Source organism: Erythrolamprus reginae, chromosome 1, assembly GCF_031021105.1.
Source record: "Erythrolamprus reginae isolate rEryReg1 chromosome 1, rEryReg1.hap1, whole genome shotgun sequence".
Lineage (NCBI taxonomy): Eukaryota > Metazoa > Chordata > Lepidosauria > Squamata > Dipsadidae > Erythrolamprus > Erythrolamprus reginae.
This window is the reverse complement of record NC_091950.1, coordinates 308,041,929-308,067,663: the sequence shown is the minus strand read 5'-3', so window position 1 is coordinate 308,067,663 and position 25,735 is coordinate 308,041,929. Positions and strand designations below refer to the sequence as shown.

Below are 25,735 nucleotides of genomic sequence, written 5' to 3'. Positions count from 1 at the left end.
TGGCATACAAATCCAATTAACTCTTAAATCTGCTCAAAACTACTCTTGTCCAGAATTACTATGTTTCATTCCCTATCAAGAACAAAACAGCCCTGTTCGCTATATATGTTCAAGGTTGACTCAGACTTCCATCCTTCCGAGGTGGGTAAAATGAGGACCCAGATTGTGGGGGCAATAGGCTGACTCTGTTAAAAAGTGCTATTGCTAACATGTTGTAAGCCACCCTGAGTCTAAAGAGAAGGGCGGCATAAAAATCGAACAAATAAATAATAAATAAATAAATATAAACCATGTAAATGTAAACAATTCAAACATGCTTGATAGAAAAACTGTTCTTCCATGTACGCAAAATGTTAGCAATTGTTATTGCCAATCTTCAAAATTACAATGATACCTGGTAAGATTTAGATGAAGAACTCTAATTAATATTAGTGACTGAACTTTTCTGCCCATTTTATCTATTTCCCGAGATTACACCAACATGCGCCACTATTTTCTATATGTGAACTATAATTTAGATAAATTTCTAATCCCAAAATTTATCCAAAAAGAACAAGAGATACACAAACCAAGCAAGTGCTATATAAAAACTCTTTAATTAAAAACAGCATGGTTGAATTGGTTACTACTTTGGCAGAAGATTATAGCATTCAGCAAATGTTTTCACAGCCACAGCTAGCTTTCTGTTCAGATTTGTGATTCATAATCCAAGCTCTGCCTACCTTTTTTCAATCATTTTTGGTGTTTCCTGCTGTGAACCAATTTTTCTGGTGGCTTCCCGAATGCCATATGGTGCTACAAAGAAAATAAATACAAGACACATATTGGTTTACACAACACTGAAATTTTAGCTGCTACTGCTCCATTAACAGCAAGTATTCTCTCCACAGTCTTAATATACAAACAGATATACATACATTCAAGGCCTGTCATCAAACTGTTGAACCAACTACATAGACTTCATTCAAGGGCCCAAAGAAGACCCATTGTATATAAAATCCTATTTATAGTTAAATAACCAGGTGTTACCATACTGATTAGCCCATCCATTCTGATGTTCTACCCTGTATCTGGTCACTGACTTTTTTCTTCAAATCAATGTTCAGCTCACTGAATTTGATCCTGCTATCTAAGCTGGTTTTATCTGAACATAATACAATTTTTTTTTTAAAGAGGTTATTCAGTCAACTGTGGCCTGAATGATCTTTTACTCTGGTCACTTGCTTTGGCCATCTCAAGGGAATGGGTGAATTTGGAGAAATTAAAGAAGCAGCTATAGAAAGTGCCCAAGCGATAATAGTTTTAGGTTGGAAGGACGCAACAAAATGGACAATACAAAATTTTAAATGTACAGAAAAAAGAAAAAGGAAAAAAAGAAAAAAAGGCAACAAAAACAATAATAAAATGGCTTCCAACTTCCATCACACCAACTGTAAGCTGCTATAGTAACTTTTCACCTTCTTTTAAAAGTCACAAATAACAACTCTTCTCTCTTAAACTTTAATGCATTCATAACCCAGAAATTGTCATTTTTTCAGTTCTGGTTCAGCAAAATCCATTAGAAGTTACCAGAAATATCAAACAAATAGTTTATCCATGAATAAATACTCCATTTTTCTATTTCTCCTTTTTTCTCTTTGCAGCATTAGCCTTTAAATCATTCCAATGGTAATAACAAGATTTTATCTTTCATCAATCCTTGGCATTCAAGAGGGGCCTTTGAAGCTTTCACCAGCCTATTTTGTAAATTCCTTAAAATGGCATCATCCAGGATTTCTTGTTGCAGCTGTTTTATGTCCAGATCCTTTCCCCAATTTGTAGTACATTTTCCCACAAATATAATTATTTAATTATACTTGTATTTTTCAAATCTTATCACAAAAATAACCAATATTCCAAATCTCGCTGGTATTCAAATCCATTCAAAATTTCTTTAAATCTTTTTTTGGCCATATATATATATATCACATGTTTTTTGCTGAAATTTTAAAATTAAGGGAGACTAGGATGGCACCATTTCGGCCTTGTTCTGGCCTCATCAGCTAGCCACACCCTTACTGGGATTTGATCTGGCAGCTTCTGCCTTGTAAGGCAGAGAATTAACAGCTGAGCCACCAGACCTGATCCCTTCAGCTATGTACCAGGGAGGGGCTATATGATTTTTTATGTCGGATCACCCTGGTATATTGAAGGAACGTCACAGCTACTTTTTGCCTCTAGGCCCAACCCAGGGCCATTTCAAGACAGTTAATTTATTCATAGCCGACAACTATATTTTCTATGTATCACAATATATGTTCAAAATTTCCTAAATCTAAAAAAAGTAAAACTTATCAGATGTCAAATGAAGCTTGCCATTTTGAAAGCCTGTGATGTAGCCATAAAGTGGTTAAATTGAACATTTTTTACTGTTATTAAAAAGTGAGTTCAGCTGAATTAAAATCAGTTTTAAAAGTTTCAATTCTGGTGAGAACAAAAATTGTCTCCCTTGGCTCCTGGCACTCAAACCTATGGGAGGCTGTCATTCCAAATATCTGTGGGCAACTTCCCCTTGTCTCCTTTTCCAGACAGCTTTCACAGCATTTGGGATCTTCGCAGTGTTTTGTTTTTACATTTAATTCAGCATTTAAATTGTACAATTTTAATTGTTCACACTTCGACACTGCTGTAAAACTACTCTTACTTTACTTTAAAGTACGTTTAATATTTAGTCCATCTTCACATTTAAATAGTTGTTTTATTAGATGTACGTGCCACCCTTCTCTTCTAAATGCTGTATTATTAATATACGTACTTGGCTGAAGGATACTTTAGGTTTTCCTATACTATGGAAAATATTTTTTGAAGTGATTAATACATTTTACAATGTATTAAAGCATAAATTTATACTTTTGCTCTGAGGGAAATAAACTATTTTTCTCTAAATAGTGCTATAATTCATACCTTTTAAATACTGGTTCATTTAAAAGTGTGGATTTAAAGTAAGCATAAAAATGGGATTTTGTTACTTTTATGAAATTCACAATGTTTCAACAAGTAATAGAATTAAATAGGTTCAATTTAAACCAAAAAAGGGACAATACTAATTTTATATTATTTAGTCCATGTAAATATTTAGTTGGTATGGTGTTAAATTCTGTATTATTTTTCCAACCAAATCACGTTTCCTAGATTACATAATCATTCATAGCAAAGAGGTATTTAAAATATTTAGCTTATTACTGGAGTTTTTCTAACTAATCCTAATTAAAAAAAAACAAGTCCAATATGAAAAGGCAGGAAAACTTTGGCATATGGTATTACTCTAGAAACAAAGAAAGATGGGAGGCAACAAGACAATACACCATATAACATATGTATAAACAATGCAGCATTCCATTAATATTTGTAAGCCATGAATAATTTATATTCACTGGAAATGATCGTGACTTGGTCGTAAAAGCAATGCAGAACTTAATACCAACTACTGTAAAGGAGAAACCATTATATTTTGCAATGCACACACTTAGAATTCTTCTCTGTTTGCTTATGGAAATTCCAGGTACCAGCATTACATTTGAAATTACAAAGCTTCACATGTACTACCTTTTTTTTTTTTTTGAAGGAAGGATATAATGATAGCAAATGCTTACTTACTCATTCAAATAAGCTTGTACGCGGTACTGTAATGTTGCCAAAATACTGAGGCACGTTTCTAATACTATTAGACAAAATAATGCATACTTGAGTTCAATAGTCAATAATTTTCAATCGTTTTCAATAGCATATTTTAAAAAGTCCAAATGTTCCTATTCTCATATTTCGTCATGCACATCAATCTCTATAACAAGCTTATGGTATTTCCATTTTCTCATCACCTGCATTCATGAAATTATTGCTATGTCAGGTTTTGCATCTTAACTTACGGTCTGTAATGATTGCATCAAACTGCACTCCTTTCCTCCATATGGGCTTTGATGCATCAGAAACAAATATGTCAAGGTAGTATTTCTCCAAACCGTACTGCCGAAGGTTGGCTCTGATATTTTCATCAGGTCCTCTCCACTTTTGATTCTTTCTACTAGCTTTGCCTTAGAGCAATGACAAAGGGGGGTGAAAAAAAATCATGGTGAGATTAAAATAATTCCCCAATGTTTCTTTTGTCAGCAATTCATTTATACAGTGTTCCCTCGATTTTCGCGGGGGATGCGTTCCGAGAACGCCCGCGAAAGTCGAATTTCCGCAAAGTAGAGATGCGGAAGTAAATACACCATTTTTGGCTATGGACAGTATCACAAGCCTTCCCTTAACACTTTAAACCCCTAAATTACCATTTCCCATTCCCTTAACTCACCATTATTACTGGTACTCACCATTGAATAAGACACTTAGTGATCCTGATATTTATAAACATAATTATTTATTAACAATAATTTTTTTTTTTGTTATTTATTTGCAAAATTTATTAGTTTGGCGATGACATATGACGTCATCGGGTGGGAAAAACCGTGGTATAGGAAAAAACCATGAAGTATTTTTTAATTAATATTTAAGTCTTCGGAGAGGGGCGGCATACAAATCTAATAAATTATATTATTATTATTATTTTTTATTTTTATTTTTTTTAAACCGTGGTATAGGTTATTTGCGAAGTTCGAACCCACGAAAATCAAGGGAACACTGTATTCCATTCAACTGAATAACATTTGGGAAGACTATTTCTCTCTGCCTTAAATTGATCACTAGGAAATGTCAATAATGATACCACCTAATTCATAAAAAATAGTCACAACTGTTCAGTAAGTTTTAAAAGAAAACAAAAACTTGCATGGTAGCATTTCCTACAAGTAATGCTCAGGTTACTTCTGTTCTTTCAGTGACTGTTCAAACTTACAGCAGTGCTGAACAAGGGAGACTGATGACTCCCTTAGGGGTCCAATCATCACAAGGGACACACAATCAAATTACTGTGATCTGGGCACTCAGTGCCTGGCTTGCAAATACAAAGTTGCAGTGAGCTTGCAGTCATGTGATTGCAATTTCCGATTTCCCTTAAGCAAAGTCAATGGGGGGCTGGCACCAAATCGGAAATTGAAGTCAAGTCCTCGCTTAACCACTTACATAGTCCTTGGTTAACTCTAGCAACTGGAACTGTCAGAACTAATTTTGTTAAGCAACATGATCATTTAACATCACACTTTAGGGCTACATAGCTTAGTAATGTCAATTCTAGTCCCAATTGTCTTTGTTAAGCCAAGCACTACCTATATTTCATTTAAAATAGCAGAGCCCTTAAAGCTATTATTATACTTTAGGTTGGCTTGAAACATCTGAATAAATAAAAAAGGGAAGTTGATTCCCATTTGCTCTTTGCAGGATTTCTGGACAGCACCCAAAACTAGAATTCATCTCTTCTCTTTAATGAGATAGATACCAAGCGACTCTGGACAACATACAGCTCTTACTGTGTCTCGTGAGAAAAAACCCACTGTCATTACTAGAAAAGAAAACAAATGATGACTACCTAAATCAATTATATTAGATTATAAGGAAATCAACCCAAGACTCTCAATTTGTGGCTAGGATTTTATACACACACGTTGATTACATCCTCTAGTCAACCATCATTCCATTTTGCAAACAGCCACTTAAATCTCCATATGACTGAAAAATTAATCTGAAGAAAGGCATTCTCTTCCTTGAACGATCAGGAGTAAAATCCAATTGCATTTTATTTTGACATTAAAACTGTCTTATAGCTCACTATGAGGAACACCATGTGAAGCTGTATGTAATTACTACTGTCTGATAAATTTCCTGGGTTCAGGAGCTGTTTTGGGACAACCTTATCTTATATAATTAATTAATTTGCACTAGTAAATAATGAAAAGGACATACCCAACCCATGCACTATATTATAATCTATATCTGTGCCACAGACATATGCTCCAAAGTGGGCAGAAGCTATAAGAAGTCCACCTGCAAGCCAAAGAAAAGAAACAAAAATGTGCTTATTATAATTCACAAAATATTCCACAGTAGGGTGGAGCATGACTTTATAAAAATATTCTCAACATTCTTGGAATGCATGAATATTTTGCCTTGTTTGTGTAGCATAGGCTACTGTCATCCTCACACAGAAATAATTTTTGACAATTGTTTTCAGCAACCTTCAGGCCATGAATGTTTATTTCTACTGCCAGAAGTCTCACCTTTTCTCACTAGTGCAAATTGTTTTAAATATTAATATTTAAATTGTATTTATAGCAAAATTAGTCTATTGCTACTTAGCGCATAGCTCATTGTGAACCAGTTTACCTCATACCATACCAAGTGCATCTCATATGTGTGACACAAGCGCCCTCTACTGTTTTATTCAAGAAAACCAACTAACTGAAAGAATATTTGGAGTCAGGTAAGAAATAGCATTGTTTATAGAGAACAGCAATTTTTTAAAAGATCTATGTTTAACTTCATATAAAATCTTAAATTTGTTCAGAACAAAGGGCACACAAATAGCTTCCTTGATCATATGAATCCTGAAGGGAATTCTTTCATACACTTTAGTGCACAAAGAATAATGTTGCAGTATCAAATTATAGACTATAAAGGAATTTAAAAATGACCTTGGGGAAGGTTTGAAACAGCCATTAAAAGCAGGAAAGATGAGCTATAAAGGAGGAACTTGGAGTAGTAATTACATAGTCAAGAAATTGAAACAAACATGAGAAAGAAACTCAAAACGACCCTGTCTTTATTTTATTTAGTACAAGATGGATAGAAGAAAACTTGCAAGTAGCTTTCAAGAATCAATATTTGTACCCTATAACAACAGAGTAATATTTCTAGAATATTTCTAGAATTTGCTTCTTGAACTTGAAGGGCTGACATCAATTATGAAAGCTTCTCCAAGTATTTTCTTTGTCCTGTCTTATACAAAATATACGAAATCAAAACAGGATTACCTTGAGTTTCTTTTTCATATTTGCTTCAATCTCGGAACTATGCAATTGTAATCCCTTTTCCAAGTTGCTCCTTAATGGGTCATTCTTTAATTCACTTGCTAGCATTTCTTCCTATCTTTCTCATCTCCAAATCCCTTCTGCATAAACCCACCAGCTCCTGAGTCCTATACATCTGCATACCTTCCCAAAATATTCTATAAACCAGTTTTCTTCAGTTCAAATGAATAGGATTTCTGGACTGAACCATAATAGGGCATAAGTATAAACTATCCTTGTTTCTTTTTTCCTTCTGGATGAATCACTGCTGAGATTTTAGTTGATCATCAAGCAGGTATTCTTGAATTACTTCCAGGGTATATGACTGATGCTACAGCTTCTGATATCAATTGCAACAGAAGCTGAATAAATAAAAATAATTAAGCTGATTTGTTTTTTGTAGTTTGCAAATTGTAAGCAGTTATCCGGTATGGTTATAATGATGACACACCAGGGCTAAAGTTTTTGGAGTTTTTATCAAGAAGGCATGAGCCTAGGGAATGTCACATTTAGATTACTGAGGATGTTGCATAATTATATCTGGATAATATATACTGCATCTGTGTAACTTTGTTTACCAGCAGGAAGGGAAACCTGTGCCCAAGTACCCAATCTCAGTGTTAACTCCCACTCACAATCAATGTAACCTCTAAGGCAGCGTTTCCCAGCGAGACACAGTCAGGTGTGCCGCCAAGCTCCTAGGGAAGCTCCAGCTGGACAGGGCGCTGCCGGTGCCTCCGAGCTCCCACTCGCAGCTGTCCCCCGGTTCCTGCCCATTGCCGCGGTTTCTGGCGCTCTCCTGCTGGGCCCCAAAGAAGGAAGGCGGGAAAAAGGAGAGCTTCATTCTTCGTGCCTCCTTTTTCCTGCCTTCCTTCTTTGGGGCCCAGCAGGAGAGCGCCAGAAACCGCGGCATCAGGCAGGAGCCGGGGGACAGCTGCGAGTGGGAGCTCGGAGGCACCGGCAGCGCCCCGCCCAGCTGGAGTTTCCTGGCGTCGGCAGCAAGTGTCCTTTGGGCCCGGCGGGAGGGCACTGGCGGTGGGAGCGGAAGCGTGCCGGCTGCAGCGGCCCCAGGCGGTCGCGGGGAGATGGGGGCGGCGAGAGGGAGCATCAGCGCCACCCCTCTACGAGCAGCAAGAGCCTCAGCGACGGGGCACGCCGTTTGCCTTTCGGCTCCGTCGCTGAGGCTTTTGCTGCTCGTGGAGGGGAAGGCGCTGATGCCCAAAGCCTCAGCGACGTTTGGCTGCCGGGGGGGGAGGAGAAAATCCTCCCCCCCGCTCCAGGAGCAGCAAAAGCCTAAGTGACGGATCGCGCCGTTTGCCTTTCGGCTCCATCGCTGAGGCTTTTGCTGCTCGTGGAGGGGGGGTTGGCGGTGCCGATGCCAAATGCTTTCCCTCCGCGGTGGGGGGTGGAGGGCAGGCGCAGTCAGCCCCAGGAGACAAAGAGGGAATGAGAGAAAGGAAAGAGACAGAAAGGGAGGGAGAGAAAGAACAAGTGAGAGATAGAAAGGATAGAGAGAAAGGGAATGAGAGAAAGGAAAGAGAGAGAAAGGGAGGGAGAGAAGGAATGAGGGGAAAAGGGAGGAAGAGAGAGAAATGAGAAACATGAGAGAGAAAAGGGGGAAAGACAGGAGAAGTACCCAGAAATGAGACAGTGGTATAAATTTCAGGAGGGATGATTGATGATTGACTGTACAGGTATTTATAAGGGGATGTTACATGGGATTGTATATATGAGGGGGTTATGTATGTATGTATGTATGTATGTATGTATGTATGTATGTATGTATTTATTTATTTATTTATTAGATTTGTGTCATTTTGGTTGGTGGTGTGCCCCAGAATTTTGTAAATGTAAAAAATGTGCCGCGGCTCAAAAAAGGTTGAAAATCACTGCTCTAAGGTGCGCGCCCGCACATCCCAAAACACCCCTCCCTGCACATCCCCCCATGCACCCTTTTCCAAGGCCGCGCAAAGAGCTGTGGCTGCCCCCGCAGCACCTCCGGCCCCCTCGCGCCCCTGGCTTCTCGCCGCTGCCCCCTGCCCACCCGCCCGTTCCATCCCTTTCTCCTCCTCCGCTTCCCGCCTTGGGGCATGGCTCCTCCCGCAGTGGTGGCTGCAGCGGCGCTGGTGGCTGCGGCTTCTTATCCTCCTGATCTGGCTGCTAGCTGCTTCGAGAACGCCCGCCCCACCCCTCTCACAGTCCCTTCACCGAGAGGCGTGGCGGGTGTTCTTCTCTCAGTGGAGGCAGGCAAAGGTGATTTGGAATGTCGGGGGTGCGTGCACGCACACTCCCCATCCCCCTGCCATTCAAAATAAAAACCTTTGTTGGCCTCCGCAGAGAAGAAAGGAAGAGAGAGAAAGAGAGAACAAGAGAGAGAGAGAGAGAAAGAGAGCAACAGACATAGCGAGATAGAAAGAAAGTGAGAGAGAGAGAGAAAGAGGGAGGAGAGACGGAAAGAGAGATAGCAGGAGAGAGAAAAAGAAAGAGTGTGAGAGAGAGAGAGAAAGCAAGAGAGAGAGAAAACAAGAGAGAAAGAATGAGAGAAAGAAAACAAGAAAAAGAGTGAGAGAGAGAGAAAGCAAGAAAGAGAGAGAGAGAGAAAGAGAACAAGAGAGAGAGAATTGAGACAGAGAATGACAGGAAAGAGAGAAACAGAGAAGTGACTCTTGATTTAAAGCACATGGTAAAAGCAGTTAAATAATGACAGAGGAAAAAAACCCAGCCCTCACCTGTTTTTATTAATAATAATAGATTTTGGTTTTGTTTTATTATTAATTTATTTTTTAAAAAAAGAAGGGATTTTTTCTTATATATTTATTTATTTATACTTCTATGCCGCCCAGTCCCAAGGGGACTGCTGCTCAGACACTATACTTTTCCGCCCACCCCGAAAAAAATTAGAAAGAACATAGCACACAATATGCTTCAGCACTTCCATACTAGCTGGAGCTACTGGGGAATTGTTTAGCAACACCTAGAATGCCAAAGGTCTGTAGAAACTGCCTATTTCCCAAAGCAAATTCTTCTATCGAAAATCTTGGGAGATAGTCAGATAAGTTTAGTGAAATTAAAAAGAAAAAAGAAATTATAAATATAAAACAGTTCATGTATTTTTTTTCCTTGATAAAGTTTGGAAGAGAGGAAATAGAGGAGGTGATACCTGTTCCCACAAAAGGATCGAACACAATATTGTTCGGTTTTACTTTTGCATGGTTTGCCATGATAAAAGCCAAGCCGGAATGCATGCTCGTGTTCCCTATAAAATGTCTTTTTTTAACACTGTAGGATTCAATAAGGTCCCTTTGTCCATTAGCAATCTGTGTAATAATGTTTGGGAACATAATGAGAGAAAAAGAACAAGAAAGGTTTATTTTGGTTACCAAGAACGTCTAAAACATAGGAAAACACAAAATGATTTTTAAAAACACAAGTGTGCAGTTTTTATCCAATTACCATGTTGAACACATTAAAAACAGCATTTTTAATATGCTTTCCCATCCAGAATATTATTTTACTTTTCAAAACAATCGAGTTCAATACTAACTTGAAAATTATAAAAGAGGGCACTTATCTAAGCTTTTGTCAGCCCGATCTCTAGCATGGGGTTTCCCTTTGATGCTTGCTTGCTATCAGCTGCCATAGTAATGGTGGCAGCGGTGGTGGTGGGTGGCATTGGAGTTTGGAAACTGTGCTGGTGTGATGAAGACCCATGTAAACTAAAAGGGAGGTTTGCTCTCCAAAATTATTGTGCTGCTGAATGGAATTGTTTACACCCAGTCAAGGCCAACCATCTTAGAAATCCAGATGGACTAAAACACCTGAAGATGTGCCCCTAAACTGCACAATGTGGAATGTAGATTGGACATTCAGTCTGGGTCTCTGGGGAGGGGGGGATTTGGAGAAACGTTCAATAAGTAACTTTCACGACTTTTGGCTCAGATCTTTTCTTTCACTGCTATCATTTCAAAACTCGGTAAAAGTACCTCTTCAATGGTGTCAGGGGAGGTTCTTTCTTGGGTTCTGAACTGAGGCAGATCTGACAGCTTTAACAATTCTGAGGCACATAATTCATCTATTTCCTTTTATTTCATCCATAAAGTCATACTCTTCAACATTTACTTCTTTCATATTACAATCTGCCAATCTGCCATGGCTGTTTTGTTGTTTTAAAAAGTGATAATTTCATTATTAATGTAGTACATTACTCACCCATCTTCCAAAGTACAAGCTAATAGGCTGTTCTGTACTCTTGCCTAGATAAATTCCATAATCTTCTAGAAACCAAAATGTATGATCTGGTTTATTTAAATCTACATGTCCTTTAAATGGTAAAAACTGCAAAGACTACAAGGTGTGAGGGGATTGGGAGAGAAGGAGGGAAGAATTGGAAACAATGCATTAATCAATAATACTATATGTGTGATATTGTTTATCCTTATATGCAATATTCTCCTTACTTTTACAATAGGTATACCACAGATAATTGAAGGCAAAACATTAACTATGTACTATTTTTAAACCAGAAGATTATTTTTTTAAAGTTAATGAAGAAAGATAATTTTTTTAAAAAAAAATATAGCACCATTGCTCTATTTAAACCTAAATACATCAGTTGTATTATGTATTCTTGATGGAAGATACATTTTTAAAAAGTTTGATTTTTAAAAAATATTTAAATATGGCTAAATAAGGTTCAGGAGAGAAGTATTTTTAATAGGAAAGTGAACACAAGAACAAGGGGGCACAACCTGAGGTTAGTTGGGGTAAAGATTAGAAGCAACGTGACAAAATATTATTTGACTGACTAGTAGATGCTTGGAATAAACTTCCAGCAGACATGGTTGGTAAATCCACAGTAACTGAATTTAAACATGCCTAGGATAAACATATATCCATCCTAAGAGAAAATACAAGAAATAGTATAAGGGCAGACTAGATGGATCTTGAGGCCTTTTTCTGCCGTCAATCTTCTATGTTTCTGTGTTTTTCATCGAGCATATAGTCAATTTAGCCTTGAGCTCTATGTGTTTTTTAAAAACAAAACTGTAGAGGGTTAATACGCTTAATTTAATTAGGCGTATTATTAATTATCATTAATAGTGTATTATTAATTAGTAGTTGTTAATACAACTACTTCAGCTTCAACCGCCATACATAATACACGGGCAAATAATAGACACACACTTAAGGTAAACCACTCCAATCTGTTACAGAAAATATGACTTCAGCAACAGTGGTCAATGCCTGGAATGCACTGTTGTAATATCCTCCAACTCTCACAACTTTAATTTTAAACTCATCAACCTCATCCCATTCCCAAAAGGTCTGTAATGGGCATGAATAAGCACACAAGCTTGCCTATCGTCCCTGTCTTACTGTCCCCATTTACTTGTACTCATTTCCTGTATTCATGTCCAGGATTCACCATTAGACATGGAACATGAGCCATGATTCTCAATAGGAGGCAAGGGTGAAATTCAAAAAATTTCACTGCCAGTTCCGTGGGTGTGGCTTGGGGGGCTTGGCATTCCCTCCCCACTCTGGGGCCAGCCAGAGGTGGTATTTGCTGGTTTCTCCGAACTACTCAAAATTTATCGGTTCTCCAGAACCGGACAAAACTTTCTGAATTTCACCCCGATAGGAGGTCCATCCAGTGATTTTGCCAAGCAAACGTATGCAGCATGCCAAATTCGAATCCTTTCCCTTCTTCTCCCAACGTTCAGGATTTTCTAGGTTGGAGTTGCAAAACATACAAAACTAACTGTTCATACACACCTCGAAAGTAAGTAGAGTCACATCTGCTGGCTTGTAATTTCTGGCTAGCTACTTGAACATTTATTTTTTCCATTTTGAAACGCAATACGTTATTATTCCTACACATCTTACTATTTCTATACAATTACTTCCTTAAGCAAAACTGAATCTCTGAGTGTGTTGGAGGGATGGGAGTTGCAAAATTTAAAGACGGTGGATGGCTGTAGTTGCCACCTTGAATATATCATATCTAATACAATTGCACAACCAAATATTAAGGCTATTTTTATTCTATCTGAAGTGAGAAGAAATGAAGAATGTTGACAGGCTTTATAAAGAGATTATTTCATAAATCTACAAGGTGGGAGGCTAAAGCAGTGCACTGCACGCTTCCCAAAAGTTGTAAGAGGACATCTAGCGATCTCTCCAGAATGTAGGGGATTAAATTACTTAGTCCTTCTTTTGTTTTATATTATGTTTCAGAGTGTTAATGGAAACAGGAAACATCTAAGAAGCAAATCCACCAAATCCCTCCTCCCCATAAATAGTGATTTGGGATCACCAAAAGTATCATGCCGATCCTTAAAGAAAAACATATCAGATCTTGCCACAGAAATTTGGTCATATTATCACCAAATTTTAGCAAAGCAACGACAGAGTGCTTTGGAGAGCTGGGCAATGGAGAGCTGGGCCATTGCCTGAGACCCAAAGATCATTCATTGCTGGTGTGTCTTATGATATAATATGACACAGTCTGAAAAAAGACAAGGCAGAAAGTAAACAATGATCTTATTACTGACTTGAAAAAACAACAAGTGGAAGACTTTGACTCTACTTGAAGAATACTGAGCCTCGGGCTAGGAAGACTTTAAAGCTAATTATATTTTAATAGGAAACCAACAGAGGGCAGTGATGTCGAGGAGTCTAGGTTACAACTTATGATGGTATTTATTTAGCATATTTGTACAACACAACAGCAAAACAAATCTAAACACATTTTATTTTATACAATTTATAAAATTAAGAAACAAAACCCAATAAAGCTAAATAAATTAATTTTTATGAATTTAATTTTTAATTAATTAGTTATATAATTTAATTATTAAAGTCTTAAATTCTAGGTACAAGTAAATTTGCCTTTCATAGTTCATTCACGAGAGAGAGAAATGTGACTGTATCATGAGGCCCTCAGAATACACGTGGAGGCATGAAATGAATTCTTAAGCACATGAAGGCTTTGCAATGTGACCCCACTGAATGAATGAACAAAGACAACTCAGCTATGTGCCAGGTATTACAAGACAGGACAGAGGCAATTGTGATTTATGTTTACAACAAAAGAATGTTAGCTCTCCAAAGCAATGTCATAAATGCTGCAATGTATATACTTGTGTCATGTTTCCCTCTGCAATATTATAAAATAACAGATATTTAAGCAATAGAAGGACTAAACTATTACTTACATCTATTCTTTCAATCTTCTCTTCTTGTGTTAACGTTTTGTTGAAAGCGTGGACTATTATTTTGTAAGTGAGGTTGGACTGTAAATACGGCGCCTAAAATAAAGCAAAACAGTTTTGATTATGATACAGGGCAGTGTTGGAGGACCTTTTTGGCACCTAGTGCTGAAAAGGGAGTGCGCTCACACATAGGGAAGCACCGAAAAAAGGAAGAGCAGCTCCCCAGTTCACACACGTGGGAGTGCCGGAAACCGGAACAGCAATTCCCCAGCACACATACACACACCAGGAAGCTGAGCCTCCGGTTTCTGGCATGTGTATGCACGCCGGTCATCTGGTCTTCCAGTTTCTGGTGCGCATGCAGCTGGCCAGTGTGCATGCGCATGCTAGAAAACAGAAGCTCAGTTCTAGCCATATGCATGCACACCAGGAAGCTGTTCTTCCAGTTTCTGGTACTCCCACAAGCACAAACACCAGCTGACCAGCGTGTATGTGCGCGCTGGAGCCCAAAAGAGCCGTGGGCGACAGTTGGCATGCCCGAGAGATGGCTCCGGCACGCATGCCACTTTTTCATTAAATATGTGTTCACCATAGGGTACATAACACATATTTAATGAAACATTTTAGAATTTTATACTAACCATTTTCTCTACCGGATAATTCTTCAGTGAAGAATGCAGTTCTTCTATAGATTTCCCATGACCCCACAGCTCAAATATTGATCTAAAAGAAAATAAATACAGGTATTCAAGAACAATTCAAGAACATAGCCGCCCCGAGTCTGCAAAGAGGGGCGGCATACAAATCTAATGAATGAATGAATGAATGAATGAATGAATGAATGAATGAATGAATGAATGAATGAATGAATTTTTATCCTAGTTTGATTGAAAGCCGCCACTCTCTCTACAAATGTGGTTATTGCAAATTTATAAATTTACTTTAAAAGATATATAGATAATATTTCTTCATAGCCAAACGCATGTAGTATGTTTATAAAACTATGTGTCAGCAGGGTTCCACTTACCTTTGCCACCGGTTCATATTGCTCGCTCAGCTCACCCATGTATCGCCGTATTTCACTTCCGTGCATGCTCAGTTAGGATTTATTTATTTATTTATTTATTTATTTATTTATTTATTTCATTCATTCATTCATTCAATTTTTTTATGCCACCCTTCTCCTTAGACTCAGGGCGGTTTATAACATGTTAGCAATAGCACTTTTTAACAGAGCCAGCCTATTGCCCCCACAATCCGGGTCCTCATTTTACCCACGTCGGAAGGATGGAAGGCTGAGTCAACCTTGAGCCGGTGGTGAGATTTGAACCACTGACCTGCAGATCTAGTCAGCTTTAGTGGCCCGCAATACAGCACTCCACCTGCTGCGCCACAACTGACGAGCTGATCAGGGCGAAGAAATAAAGGTTAGTATTAACCCAGGGGTGGGCGGGCTTATTTTCAAGCAGCAAGAGGAAAAGCCCTCCAAACACAGAGAAATTCAGCAAAAATTCCCCCCCCCCAAAAAAGATGGCGGTGTCCAGACCACCACAGCCCCAACCGGATTCGTGACCCCATCGTCACATCACCAGTGGATCACTAAATGATTCAGGTAATCTGGTCTGAACTGGGAGAAACTCATACTTGTGTGTCAGGCACAAAAGACCAAGATCATATGTGATGTTCCAATTACACTTATTTATTATTAGTCATGCCTATGCACAGGAATCTACTTAACTAACAGTTAGCACTGTTTTGGTGGTGGTTAAGGATCGATGGAATTCAGGAGAAGCTGGTGGCTACTTAGATCAGACATGGGCAAGGGGCGACCTGTGGGCCACATCCAGCCCGCCCGCTATCTGTGACCGGTCATGGAGGTCGGGGTCTGCTCCAGTGCGAGGATGAAAGAGCTCACCCCGTCTGCCGGGACTCCTCCGGTTTCAGCTTTCCTGATGAATCATGAGGAAAGAAGGAACCGCAGAGAATTATTATTATTATTATTATTATTATTATTATTATTATTATTTAGATTTGTATGCCGCCCCTTTCCGTAGACTCGGGACAGCTCACAACAATAACAAAGACAATGTAAGAACAAATCTAATAATTTAAAAAACACTAAAAACCCCATTATTAAAAGCAAACATACACACAAACATACCATGTATAAACTGTATAGGCCCGGGGGAGATGTCTCAGTTCCCCCATGCCTGACGGCAGAGATGGGTCTTAAGAACTTTACGAAAGGCAAGGAGGGTGGGGGCAGTTCTGATCTCTGGGGGGGGGCTGGTTCCAGAGGGTCGGGGCCACCACAGAGAAGGCTCTTCTCCTGGGTCCCGACAAATTGTTTAGTCGACAGGACCCAGAGAAGGCCAACTCTGTGGGACCTAACCGGTCGCTGGGATTCATGCTGGGATTACAAATATATATACGGATTCATACACAAATATACATTATATTCACATATAGACACTCATTGCTTAAAACTGTGATAATATGGGCAAAATAAAATTAAAGTTGAGATCAACTGACAATATAAAAGATGACCATAATCAAGGGTGAGTTCCTCCCAATTCAAATCTGATAACCCAAAACGGTAGTGGTGATGATGTCATCATGGTGATGTCATGGTGGCTGGTGATGTCATGATGGCATTACAGATTCATTACAGTTCGGTCGGTGCTGGTCTGTTTGTGTCACCATCCTTTTTTGGCTTTTTTTTTCTGAATTTTTTACTATTTGGGGTTTTCCCCTCTGCTGCTGCTGGAAAAAGGGCTCTTCCAGTTGATCAGCTTCTCAGCTATGTTTCAGGCTGATTCTAGTTACTGAGTATGTGCAAAAGCAAAATTGTATGAGGGGACGCAAGCATGCACGCAAGCATAGCGATCGCATGAAACATTGCAATGCAAACAGGTGGCGAAGGTAAGTAGAACCCACTCCTGGCCATAATGATGGACTAGGTGTTACCTCAAGATAGACTCCAAAGATTATTATGTTATATACATCAGCATTGTCTTTCATGAACAGCGGTCATAAAATTCCTCTGATGTATTAGAAAAATGCAACAGAAAAGATGTAATGCACTTGATGTGTCAAAAAATCTATAGTACAATAAAGCATAAGAAATGGCCATTATTTTCTATCATTCTTGATTCACAAGGGCAAAGACATATTTCCAGGGAATATTTATAAGTCAATCTGATTATACTGACAATATGACCACAATGAATTTTATTTTTTAAATGTCATCCTACATTAGGGAAGTCAGGAAGAGAAAGGAAACAGCAGGGCCTCCTACTATAATATTTTTATTGGTTTGTAAGCCTAATTCTTGTTGATAAGGATTTGCTGCTGATGTGGAACTAATCTGATTTGCTGGTAACCAAGAGACAGTAGAATATAGTGGAAAAAGAGGGAGCAAAGCTTAAGAGCAACAGCTAGCATCCACCTTGCAAGTGTACTTAGGTACTAAGGACAGCCTAGTTCCAAGAGTACTTTAGGACAGCCTTGTCCTAAGTCCAATTTGGATAGGAGAAAAACACTGCATCTCCGCCATACAAAAGGATTGTGATTGTTTGCTCCATTAAACAAGGTAGACATTGTGGCATTGCATCTGAAGTCCTAGCTATGGGGTTAATAGAGATGTTGAAAAGTAAGTGTGCCAAGATTCAATCCCTTTTGACAGCTCTCTGTACAGGCTAAAGAGTATCTCATGCAGGTTACATCTGATTCTGATGTTACAACTCCCAAATGACCAGCAGCAAATTTAGTATACATCCGGAGACTCAATCTCTCAAAAGTCTACAAAATAAGGATCATGTATTTACTTCCAGTGGCTTTGCAGCAGAGATGAATAAAATTTCCAATATTGCTTCTATACAACTTCAAGTCATTTTAATGGTACTTATTCAAAGGGACACAAATAAAGAACGCAAGACAAAAATTCCTTGTGTCACACCATCAGAAAACAAACCTGAAATCGCTTAATTTCATGCCTAGAAATAAATATTTTCTCTCTTTTTTGACACACATGTAAATTTAAAGCCCTCCATGGCTTTAGGACCAGAGTACTTACGGGACCATCTCCTGCCTCATGTACCCCAGCGGCCTTTTCCAGGTCCCGTCAGTTAAGCCGTGCCGATTGGAGGGACTGAGGGAAGGGCCTTCTCTGTGGTGGTTCTGGTCCTCTGGAATCAACTCCCACGAGATTTGCACTGCCCCCACCCTCCTGGTCTTTCGAAAGGCTTTAAAAACACGCCTTTACAGGCAGGCCTGGGGCTGTTGAGCATGAAAACTCTGCTCCGGCTCTTAGTATGTTTGCTGTATCAGATGAATTTTGGTTGAATAGTTTTTTTTAATGTTAACAGCTTTTAAATTTTGTAATCGTTTTTATCTTGTACGCTGCCCTGAGTCCACTGAAGAAGGGTGGCTTAGGAAAGTAAGTAAGTAAGTAAGTAAGTAAGTAAGTAAGTAAGTAAGTAAGTAAGTAAATGCATCCTAGAGAGGCCAACTAAGACAGGACACACCAACACTACAATTCATAAACTAGTCAAAGTTTTATTGGCAATGGTAGGGAAAGAGGGAGGGAGATTTCTACCTGTGCTGGAGAAAAAGGGAACCTCATATATCCCAGACAATGTCATTTGGTGGGGCCTAGGGGAAGAGCCTTCTCTGTAGGGGCTCCAGCCCTCTAGAATCAGCTCCCCCCAGAGATTCATACTGCCCTCACCCTCCTCGCCTTCAGCAAGAGTCTTAAGACTCATCTATGTTGCCAGGCTTGGGACAATTAGACCTTGCCCCTCTGACCAATATTTATTTTATTTATTTATTTATCAGATTTGTATGCCGCCCCTCTCTGTAGACTCGCAATAAATGTGATGTATGGTGTCATTCGATTGGATTGTCTGACTGAGTGTTATATAGGGATTTTATTTGTACTTTTTAAAATATATTAGTTTTGTTCCATATGCTTTGTTTTATACTTATTCTGTGAGCCGCCCCGAGTTTTTGCAGAAGGGAGGCATACAAATCTAATAAATTGAATTGAATTGAATTAATGCAAAAGGGAAGCAGGGACATTCTCCTTCTCTTATTGTTATTTTTTTAACAACATCAGTCCTTACTTTGCACATACTGTTCGCTTCATTAGTTTTCCAGCTACCTCTTCAGAAGGCAAGTCAAGAATCCAAAACGGGCTCTGAAGTCAGGGAAAAAACCCAGCAGTTATTACAGGAAACAACATTGCAAATCAACATCACTATTTAGGCAACTACAACCTTTTCTTTCCATTACTTTATTTTCTTTCTTTTTTTCATATGTGTTTTATGGAGCATTTATAAAAATGTTTCCATCAAAACTACAATAAGTGATATTGCGAAGGAGCAGCCACAGCCAGTGCAATACTGTAATAATGGAAATATAACATATAATTATAGTAGGCAAGCGTTATAATTAATATAGCAACCTGACAGAAGGCACTCTGGAGTATTCAGGTCCCAAAGGTTTTCCGAAGCAACCAAGTTTTAATGAGCTTCTATAGGCGTGGGAGAGTGGGGGTAATCTATGGCGGTGGGGAGGTAGGCAGTGGTGGTGGGGAGATGGGGATAAACTATATGGGATTTTCAGCAAGAAATTTTTTGTGCCTTGGATAAGATAGGCACAGTTTATATGAGACAGGTAATTTAAAGATTTATTAAAGCTAGATAATCTACTCTGCAGTATATTCCCCATTTTCACATCTTACGTAGGGCATGAAAAAATGTTTCCATCAAAATGATGGTTTTTTAAATGATGTGGTTTTAGACGCTTTTTTTAATATTAGATTTGTTTACATTGTCACACTGTTTTATTATTGTTGTGAGCCTGCCTGAGTCTTCGGAGAGGGGCGGCATACAAATCTAATAAATTATTATTAATAATTTTTTATGAAAATATGTGGTTACCATTTATCTTTCCTGTTTTGAGTACAGAAGCTGATTTTTAATGTTAATTTTCAGCTTGCACCAACAAAGATACTCAGCTGTGAATAACATCACCGCTTTTATTTTTAAAACCTGTATTTCCATTCAGTTAATCCAGTGGCCAGCAAATATCAACCCCAAAAAATAATATTCCCAAGAATGAAAAATTAAACTTCTTTCTACTCTCATTATGAAAGTGTGATGGTTCAACCATCCATTCCATTCCATTTGCTGTGTGGCATTGTGTTCTGTCTTAGTGCTGAACCCCAATAATAAAATGCACATAAATTGCCTAACAAATAAAAGGATTTATATTTACAGAAGTCCCAGTATTGAAAGAGTCTTTTAAGAGGCTTTTCAAAGAGAGAAGCAAATCTAGCAAAGTCTTTATCAGTTGGCCAAAATCCCAGAGCGAAGATAAATAATTATAACAAGCTAATAATTATTATTAGGTAATAATTACTAGCTGCAGCAAGAGTTCCAAGGTGTAGTTCTCACAAAGTAACTGGAACACTGAAGCTCATTAGCAAAGCTAAGAATGTGCTCTTTTAAAATGCAAACTTAATTCAAGAGTCAAGGTGAGATGATTCTGAAATGAATGATGTTGTTTTCTGCAACAAGGTGGAGCACGCCTCATCCTTAAATAGTGTGAGGGCATTACCCATAGCCAGAAATACTACTCATGGGTCAATCTCCTCCATTCGTGTCTCCTAGATGCCCTCCGAACTCTGGCATCTAGAGGAAGCTCCTCCTCTTCCTCTAAGTCACTCAGCACAGAAAATGCTAAATCATTCCTAGCAGGAAGTGCTGACTAACTAATGCCAGGAAGTGCAGAAGGCCTTGGTTGTTCTGACCCTGACCCCTCATCAATTTCACTGTCACTCTCAGATGGCAGGAATACAGGACGCCTGCCTCATCCCTCCACAATCTCTGCGTCCTCTGAGTCCATAACTATTTGTGCAGGACACGAACTATCACACATTGGTTGTTTTTAGAATCAAAAAGCATATTGAACGTGAATGAATGTATAACCAAAATTTGCAACTATGTGCAAGCCTAAGTATCTTACCCTTCTCTCCTCCTAATGATTACACTTACGACAACTACTTAACTCCTCCTCTTATGTTTTTATTCATGTTTCCACATTGCCACCCTCCTCCATTGATTCGGAAGGGGCAGATGCAATTGAACATGAGAAGAGAAAAATATAAAGCAGATGATGCTACATGTTCAACTGTACCTTCCATTTATGGAGAGGGGGACAGATTGTACTGTTCATGATCTCTGCCATTGGAGAGTTTCAATCTTGCTGTTCACAATACTTATTTGGTGCTCTTCCTTTAATTAGCAACTCTGTCGCATCAGGCCTAAACTGCTGTTACTAAGGACAGCAAAGCTCTGGAGTGTATCTTCAGCTTTCCTTAGGGAAAAGTCAATTGATTACCAAAGAAGAGCAGATGATGTACGATGCTTTGTTGGAAAATGCTATTTAAATCTCCAGCAAGATATATTGGTGGCAGTTGCCATGATACAAATTAGGAAACGTAGAGGGAAGGGCGGGTAGTTGAACACATGTTTAAAAATGTGATGAAATGAAGATGAAATGTAGAAAAATATATTTCCAGTGCACATTGGAAACAAAATGCTCTTTTTTTTTCCTTGCTTGCTTTGCTCACTTATTTTAGTCAACAGTGATCTGGAAACTGACACATGCAATATTTTAATGTGACCCAAAATTTGGACGAGATTTGAAATTAAACCCCAAAAAATCCTGGGAAGAGGTACAGAGGAACAGGTATGTTGCAGGAGTTGAAGTACAGGTAGTTATCAACTTACAAACATTTGTTTAGTGATAGTTCAAAGCTGCAATAGCACTGAAAAAAGTGATGTACCGTATTTTTGAAGTATAAGACCCAAAAGAGGGTGAAAAAAGGGGTGCGTCTTATACATCAAATGTAGCCCCACCCACCAGCCACCCCAACCCTTTGGCTTCTGCCTCCCAGCAATTTACCTCCTTGCAGCAAATAGAACAGAGCCTGTTAAGCCAAGCAGCTCATTATCAGCTTCCTGAGTCTCAACTCACCTGCCAAAATGAAAGTGAAACTAAAGTACAACTTTAGCTGCAAAGAGGCAAGAGGCAGAGGTAAAATTTTATTTTCTTGTGCTGATCAGCTGCTGAATCTGGATGCAAGGAGGTAAGAATAACTATAAATATCTATAGAATGTTCTATTTATAAGACTTTTTTTTTTTAAGACTGCTTTATTATTTTTCTAGACAACTTAACAAAATGAAGCTTTTTGAAATAAATGCTTGATCTGCAAAATAAAATATTCATTTCACAAAACAATCTCATGAAAAATACATTTCATCTTCGATCCATTCTTACCTTTAATCTTAGTTCTTGTGAACTGCTGAACCTTCCATCACAGAGGGAAAGCAAAGACTTTATTTCCTAGAAGAAAGTAAGATACAATAAATCATTTTTAAAATAACATTTTAATAAACACCCTAAAATATTTTAATAGTATTCTTTATCCTGTAAAAAATACAACTTATGGCTGACTTCTTTAAGAAGTCAGGAGAGCCAGTTTGGTGTAACAATGAAGGTACCACTAGAAATTAGGAGATCGTGAGTTTTAGACCCACCTTAGGCACAAAATCAACGGGGTGCCTTTGTGCCAGTCACTTTCTCCCTTGCCTAGGAAGGTAGAAATGGGAAGTCTGAAATCTTGCCCAGAAAATTGCAGGAACCTTTCCAAGCCTGGAATGGTATGCTTGTATGTATGTCTGCTTAATAATGGGGTTTTTTAAATATTTTAAATTGTAAATTATTAGATTTGTCATGAACTGTTTTATTGTGTTGTGAGCCGCCCTGAGTCTACGGAGAGGGGCGACATACAAATCTAATTAATTAATTAGTTAGTAAGTAAGTAAGTAAGTAAGTAAGTAAGTCAGTCAGTCAGTCAGTCAGTCAGTCAGTCAGTCAGTCATACTGGAAAACTCAAAATGCTAGTTGTCACAATTGCTTTCTACTCCCATCCCTTCCAGAGTAAGTACAGCCAAATATTATCGGTACTTCCTTTCATTGTAAGGATGGGAATAAAGGAGGCCCCTTAAAATATTTACATCTTATCCCCTGGTAGTATAAACACACAGAAGCAAAATAGACAACTGTTTCCCTTTCTATGAGCATGACTTTTGAGAACTGAAAACAACAAACCCAACCACTTGGGTTTATAAGTGGCACCTTGGCAGGAAAAAGAAGAGAAGGCAAGGCCGTATTTCAAGTCTCCGAACCTGACATTAAGTCAAGTGGAGCAGGGAAAGAAGCATTTGAGTGAATGAGAATGAAGTGAAGCACGGGGAGTAGAATGTTTCCCATGCCGTGCTGATGGGAAAGACACAGTGGATGCGGTGGTAAGAAAATTTATTGCTTTCTCAACAGGTAGCATTTACACTTCCACATCTATTCTCCCCTCCCAATATGGTAATTGGCCCAACCTAAGCAGAAAGCATTCTGCCTAGACATGTACCAGCAGTTTTCTTGGCAAGATTTTTCCTGGGTGTTTACCACTGCCCCTTTCTTAAAGAATGATTGGCCCAAGGTCATTGATTCTGTGCCTAAGGCAGGAGTAGATCTTAGAGACTCCATGATCTGATCTCTTTTAACAATTACATCAAACTGGTTCTCAAGTATGGATCAGTCTTTTACACGGACCAGAAAAGTGAATCAGATGGGATGGAGGTTCTTGTCCTCAAGTTATGAGCCGCCCCGAGTCTTCGGAGAGGGGCGGCATACAAATCTAATAAATTATTATTATTATTAGAAACATAGAAACATAGAAGACTGACGGCAGAAAAAGACCTCATGATCCATCTAGTCTGCCCTTATACTATTTTTTGTATTTTATCTTAGGATGGATATATGTTTATCCCAGGCATGTTTAAATTCAGTTACTGTGGATTTACCAACCACGTCTGCTGGAAGTTTGTTCCAAGGATCTACTAATGTTTCAGTCAAATAATATTTTCTCACGTTGCTTTCCCCCAACTAACTTCAGATTGTGTCCCCTTGTTCTTGTGTTCACTTTCCTATTAAAAACACTTCCCTCCTGAACCTTATTTACCCTTTGACATATTTAAATGTTTCGATCATGTCTCCCCTTTTCCTTCTGTCCTCCAGACTATACAGATTGAGTTCATTAAGTCTTTCCTGATACGTTTTATGCTTAAGACCTTCCACCATTCTTGTAGCTCGTCTTTGGACCCGTTCAATTTTGTCAATATCTTTTCGTAAGTGAGGTCTCCAGAACTGAACACAGTATTCCAAATGTGGTCTCACCAGCGCTCTATATAGCGGGATCACAATCTCCCTATTATTATTATTATTATTATTATTATTATTATTATTATTATTATTGAAATCTGCACAAAAGAAGTTGTAAAGCGTATGTGCCTTCCTTGAAATTCTATCCAACTCTTCCTTTCTCTCCCTTTCCAAAGTATACTTTTGTATTGATATGTTACAGCAAACAGGCATCCTGCCTAGTAAAATCTGAAAGGCCAGGGTAGGGACAGATTGTTGTGATAGGTAATTGTTGACCCCTGGAAAGTACACACTAATAAATAACATGATTCTTGACAAATGTATCTTTTCTTCTATGTACATTGAGAGCATATACTGTACACCAAAGACAAATTCCTTGTGTTTCCAAACACACTTGGCCAATAAAGAATTCTATTCTATTCTACTCTATTCTATAACAACATTAATAAAAATCCCCCTTAAAACTGAAGCTATGCTCAAATGCTATGGGCTACACTATAACTTTGAGCAAACATAAATACTCATCACAAATTCTTAGAACAATTGTCATAACCTCATAACAAAAATTCTCCTATTATGAGAATTCTCACAAATTCTCATAATAATTCTCTCTTTTACGATTGCTTGGACGTCTCTCTTCTTTGAAGTGAATGTTGTTGTTGTTTTGGCAGCTTAGGGAAATGCTCACACGGCTCCTACCGGTAGTAGGAAACCCGCAGCCTGGAGCGTCACCGTGCCAGGGTAGGACTAGCAAAGGTCTACACGACCCCATTTTATTCGTTTGGGGGGGGGGGGGGGGAGCCAACAACAACCCAAGGTTGCGAGTCCCCCCCCCCCCCCGATTCCCTTGTGCAGCGCCGGGGTAAACGCAAAAACAATTCATTACGGCGCCGAAACCGAGGCAGGGTTTGCCATAGATCCGCGGGCGCGCGAGCCTGGCGCGCGCTCAGTCCCGGGGCAATTCCAAGGGGGCGCAGAAAGGCCGCGCGCGCGCCCCGCACCTCGGACTCACCGGCAACCGAAATTCTACGTTCTGCTGCGCTAAGAGCAGCAAATACTGCCTATAGGCCGCCATGGTCCCCCGGCTCGCGCTTCTTAGAGGCGGCCGTACGCGCGCGCGTGGAGCAGGAGGGGCGGAGTCAAGGCGGGGGGGAAAAGGAGGAAAGCGGGGTGATGGAAGCGGCCGGACTTGGGGAAGAGAAGTGCAGGTTTTTTACCGATGGGAATGGTGGGGAAGGCTTAGACTAACTTTA

The 25,735-nt window shown here is 39.0% G+C and overlaps 1 protein-coding gene across 1 annotated transcript in view; it reads right to left on the bottom strand.

Moving 5' to 3' along the window:
* TRMT11 (tRNA methyltransferase 11 homolog) overlaps nt 1-25,598 on the bottom strand; it is a 31,604-nt gene extending 6,006 nt beyond the window's left edge. The window contains exons 1-10 of the mRNA XM_070733460.1: nt 25,495-25,598; nt 22,542-22,607; nt 19,318-19,391; nt 14,836-14,917; nt 14,198-14,290; nt 11,190-11,324; nt 10,141-10,297; nt 5,878-5,958; nt 3,906-4,070; nt 723-795 (exon numbers count right to left, since the gene is read on the bottom strand). Coding sequence (XP_070589561.1) covers nt 723-795; nt 3,906-4,070; nt 5,878-5,958; nt 10,141-10,297; nt 11,190-11,324; nt 14,198-14,290; nt 14,836-14,917; nt 19,318-19,391; nt 22,542-22,607; nt 25,495-25,557 — 989 coding nt within the window. The 5' untranslated portion in view covers nt 25,558-25,598. The remainder of the gene's footprint in view (nt 1-722; nt 796-3,905; nt 4,071-5,877; nt 5,959-10,140; nt 10,298-11,189; nt 11,325-14,197; nt 14,291-14,835; nt 14,918-19,317; nt 19,392-22,541; nt 22,608-25,494) is intronic.
* Nucleotides 25,599-25,735: the final 137 nt, after the last annotated feature.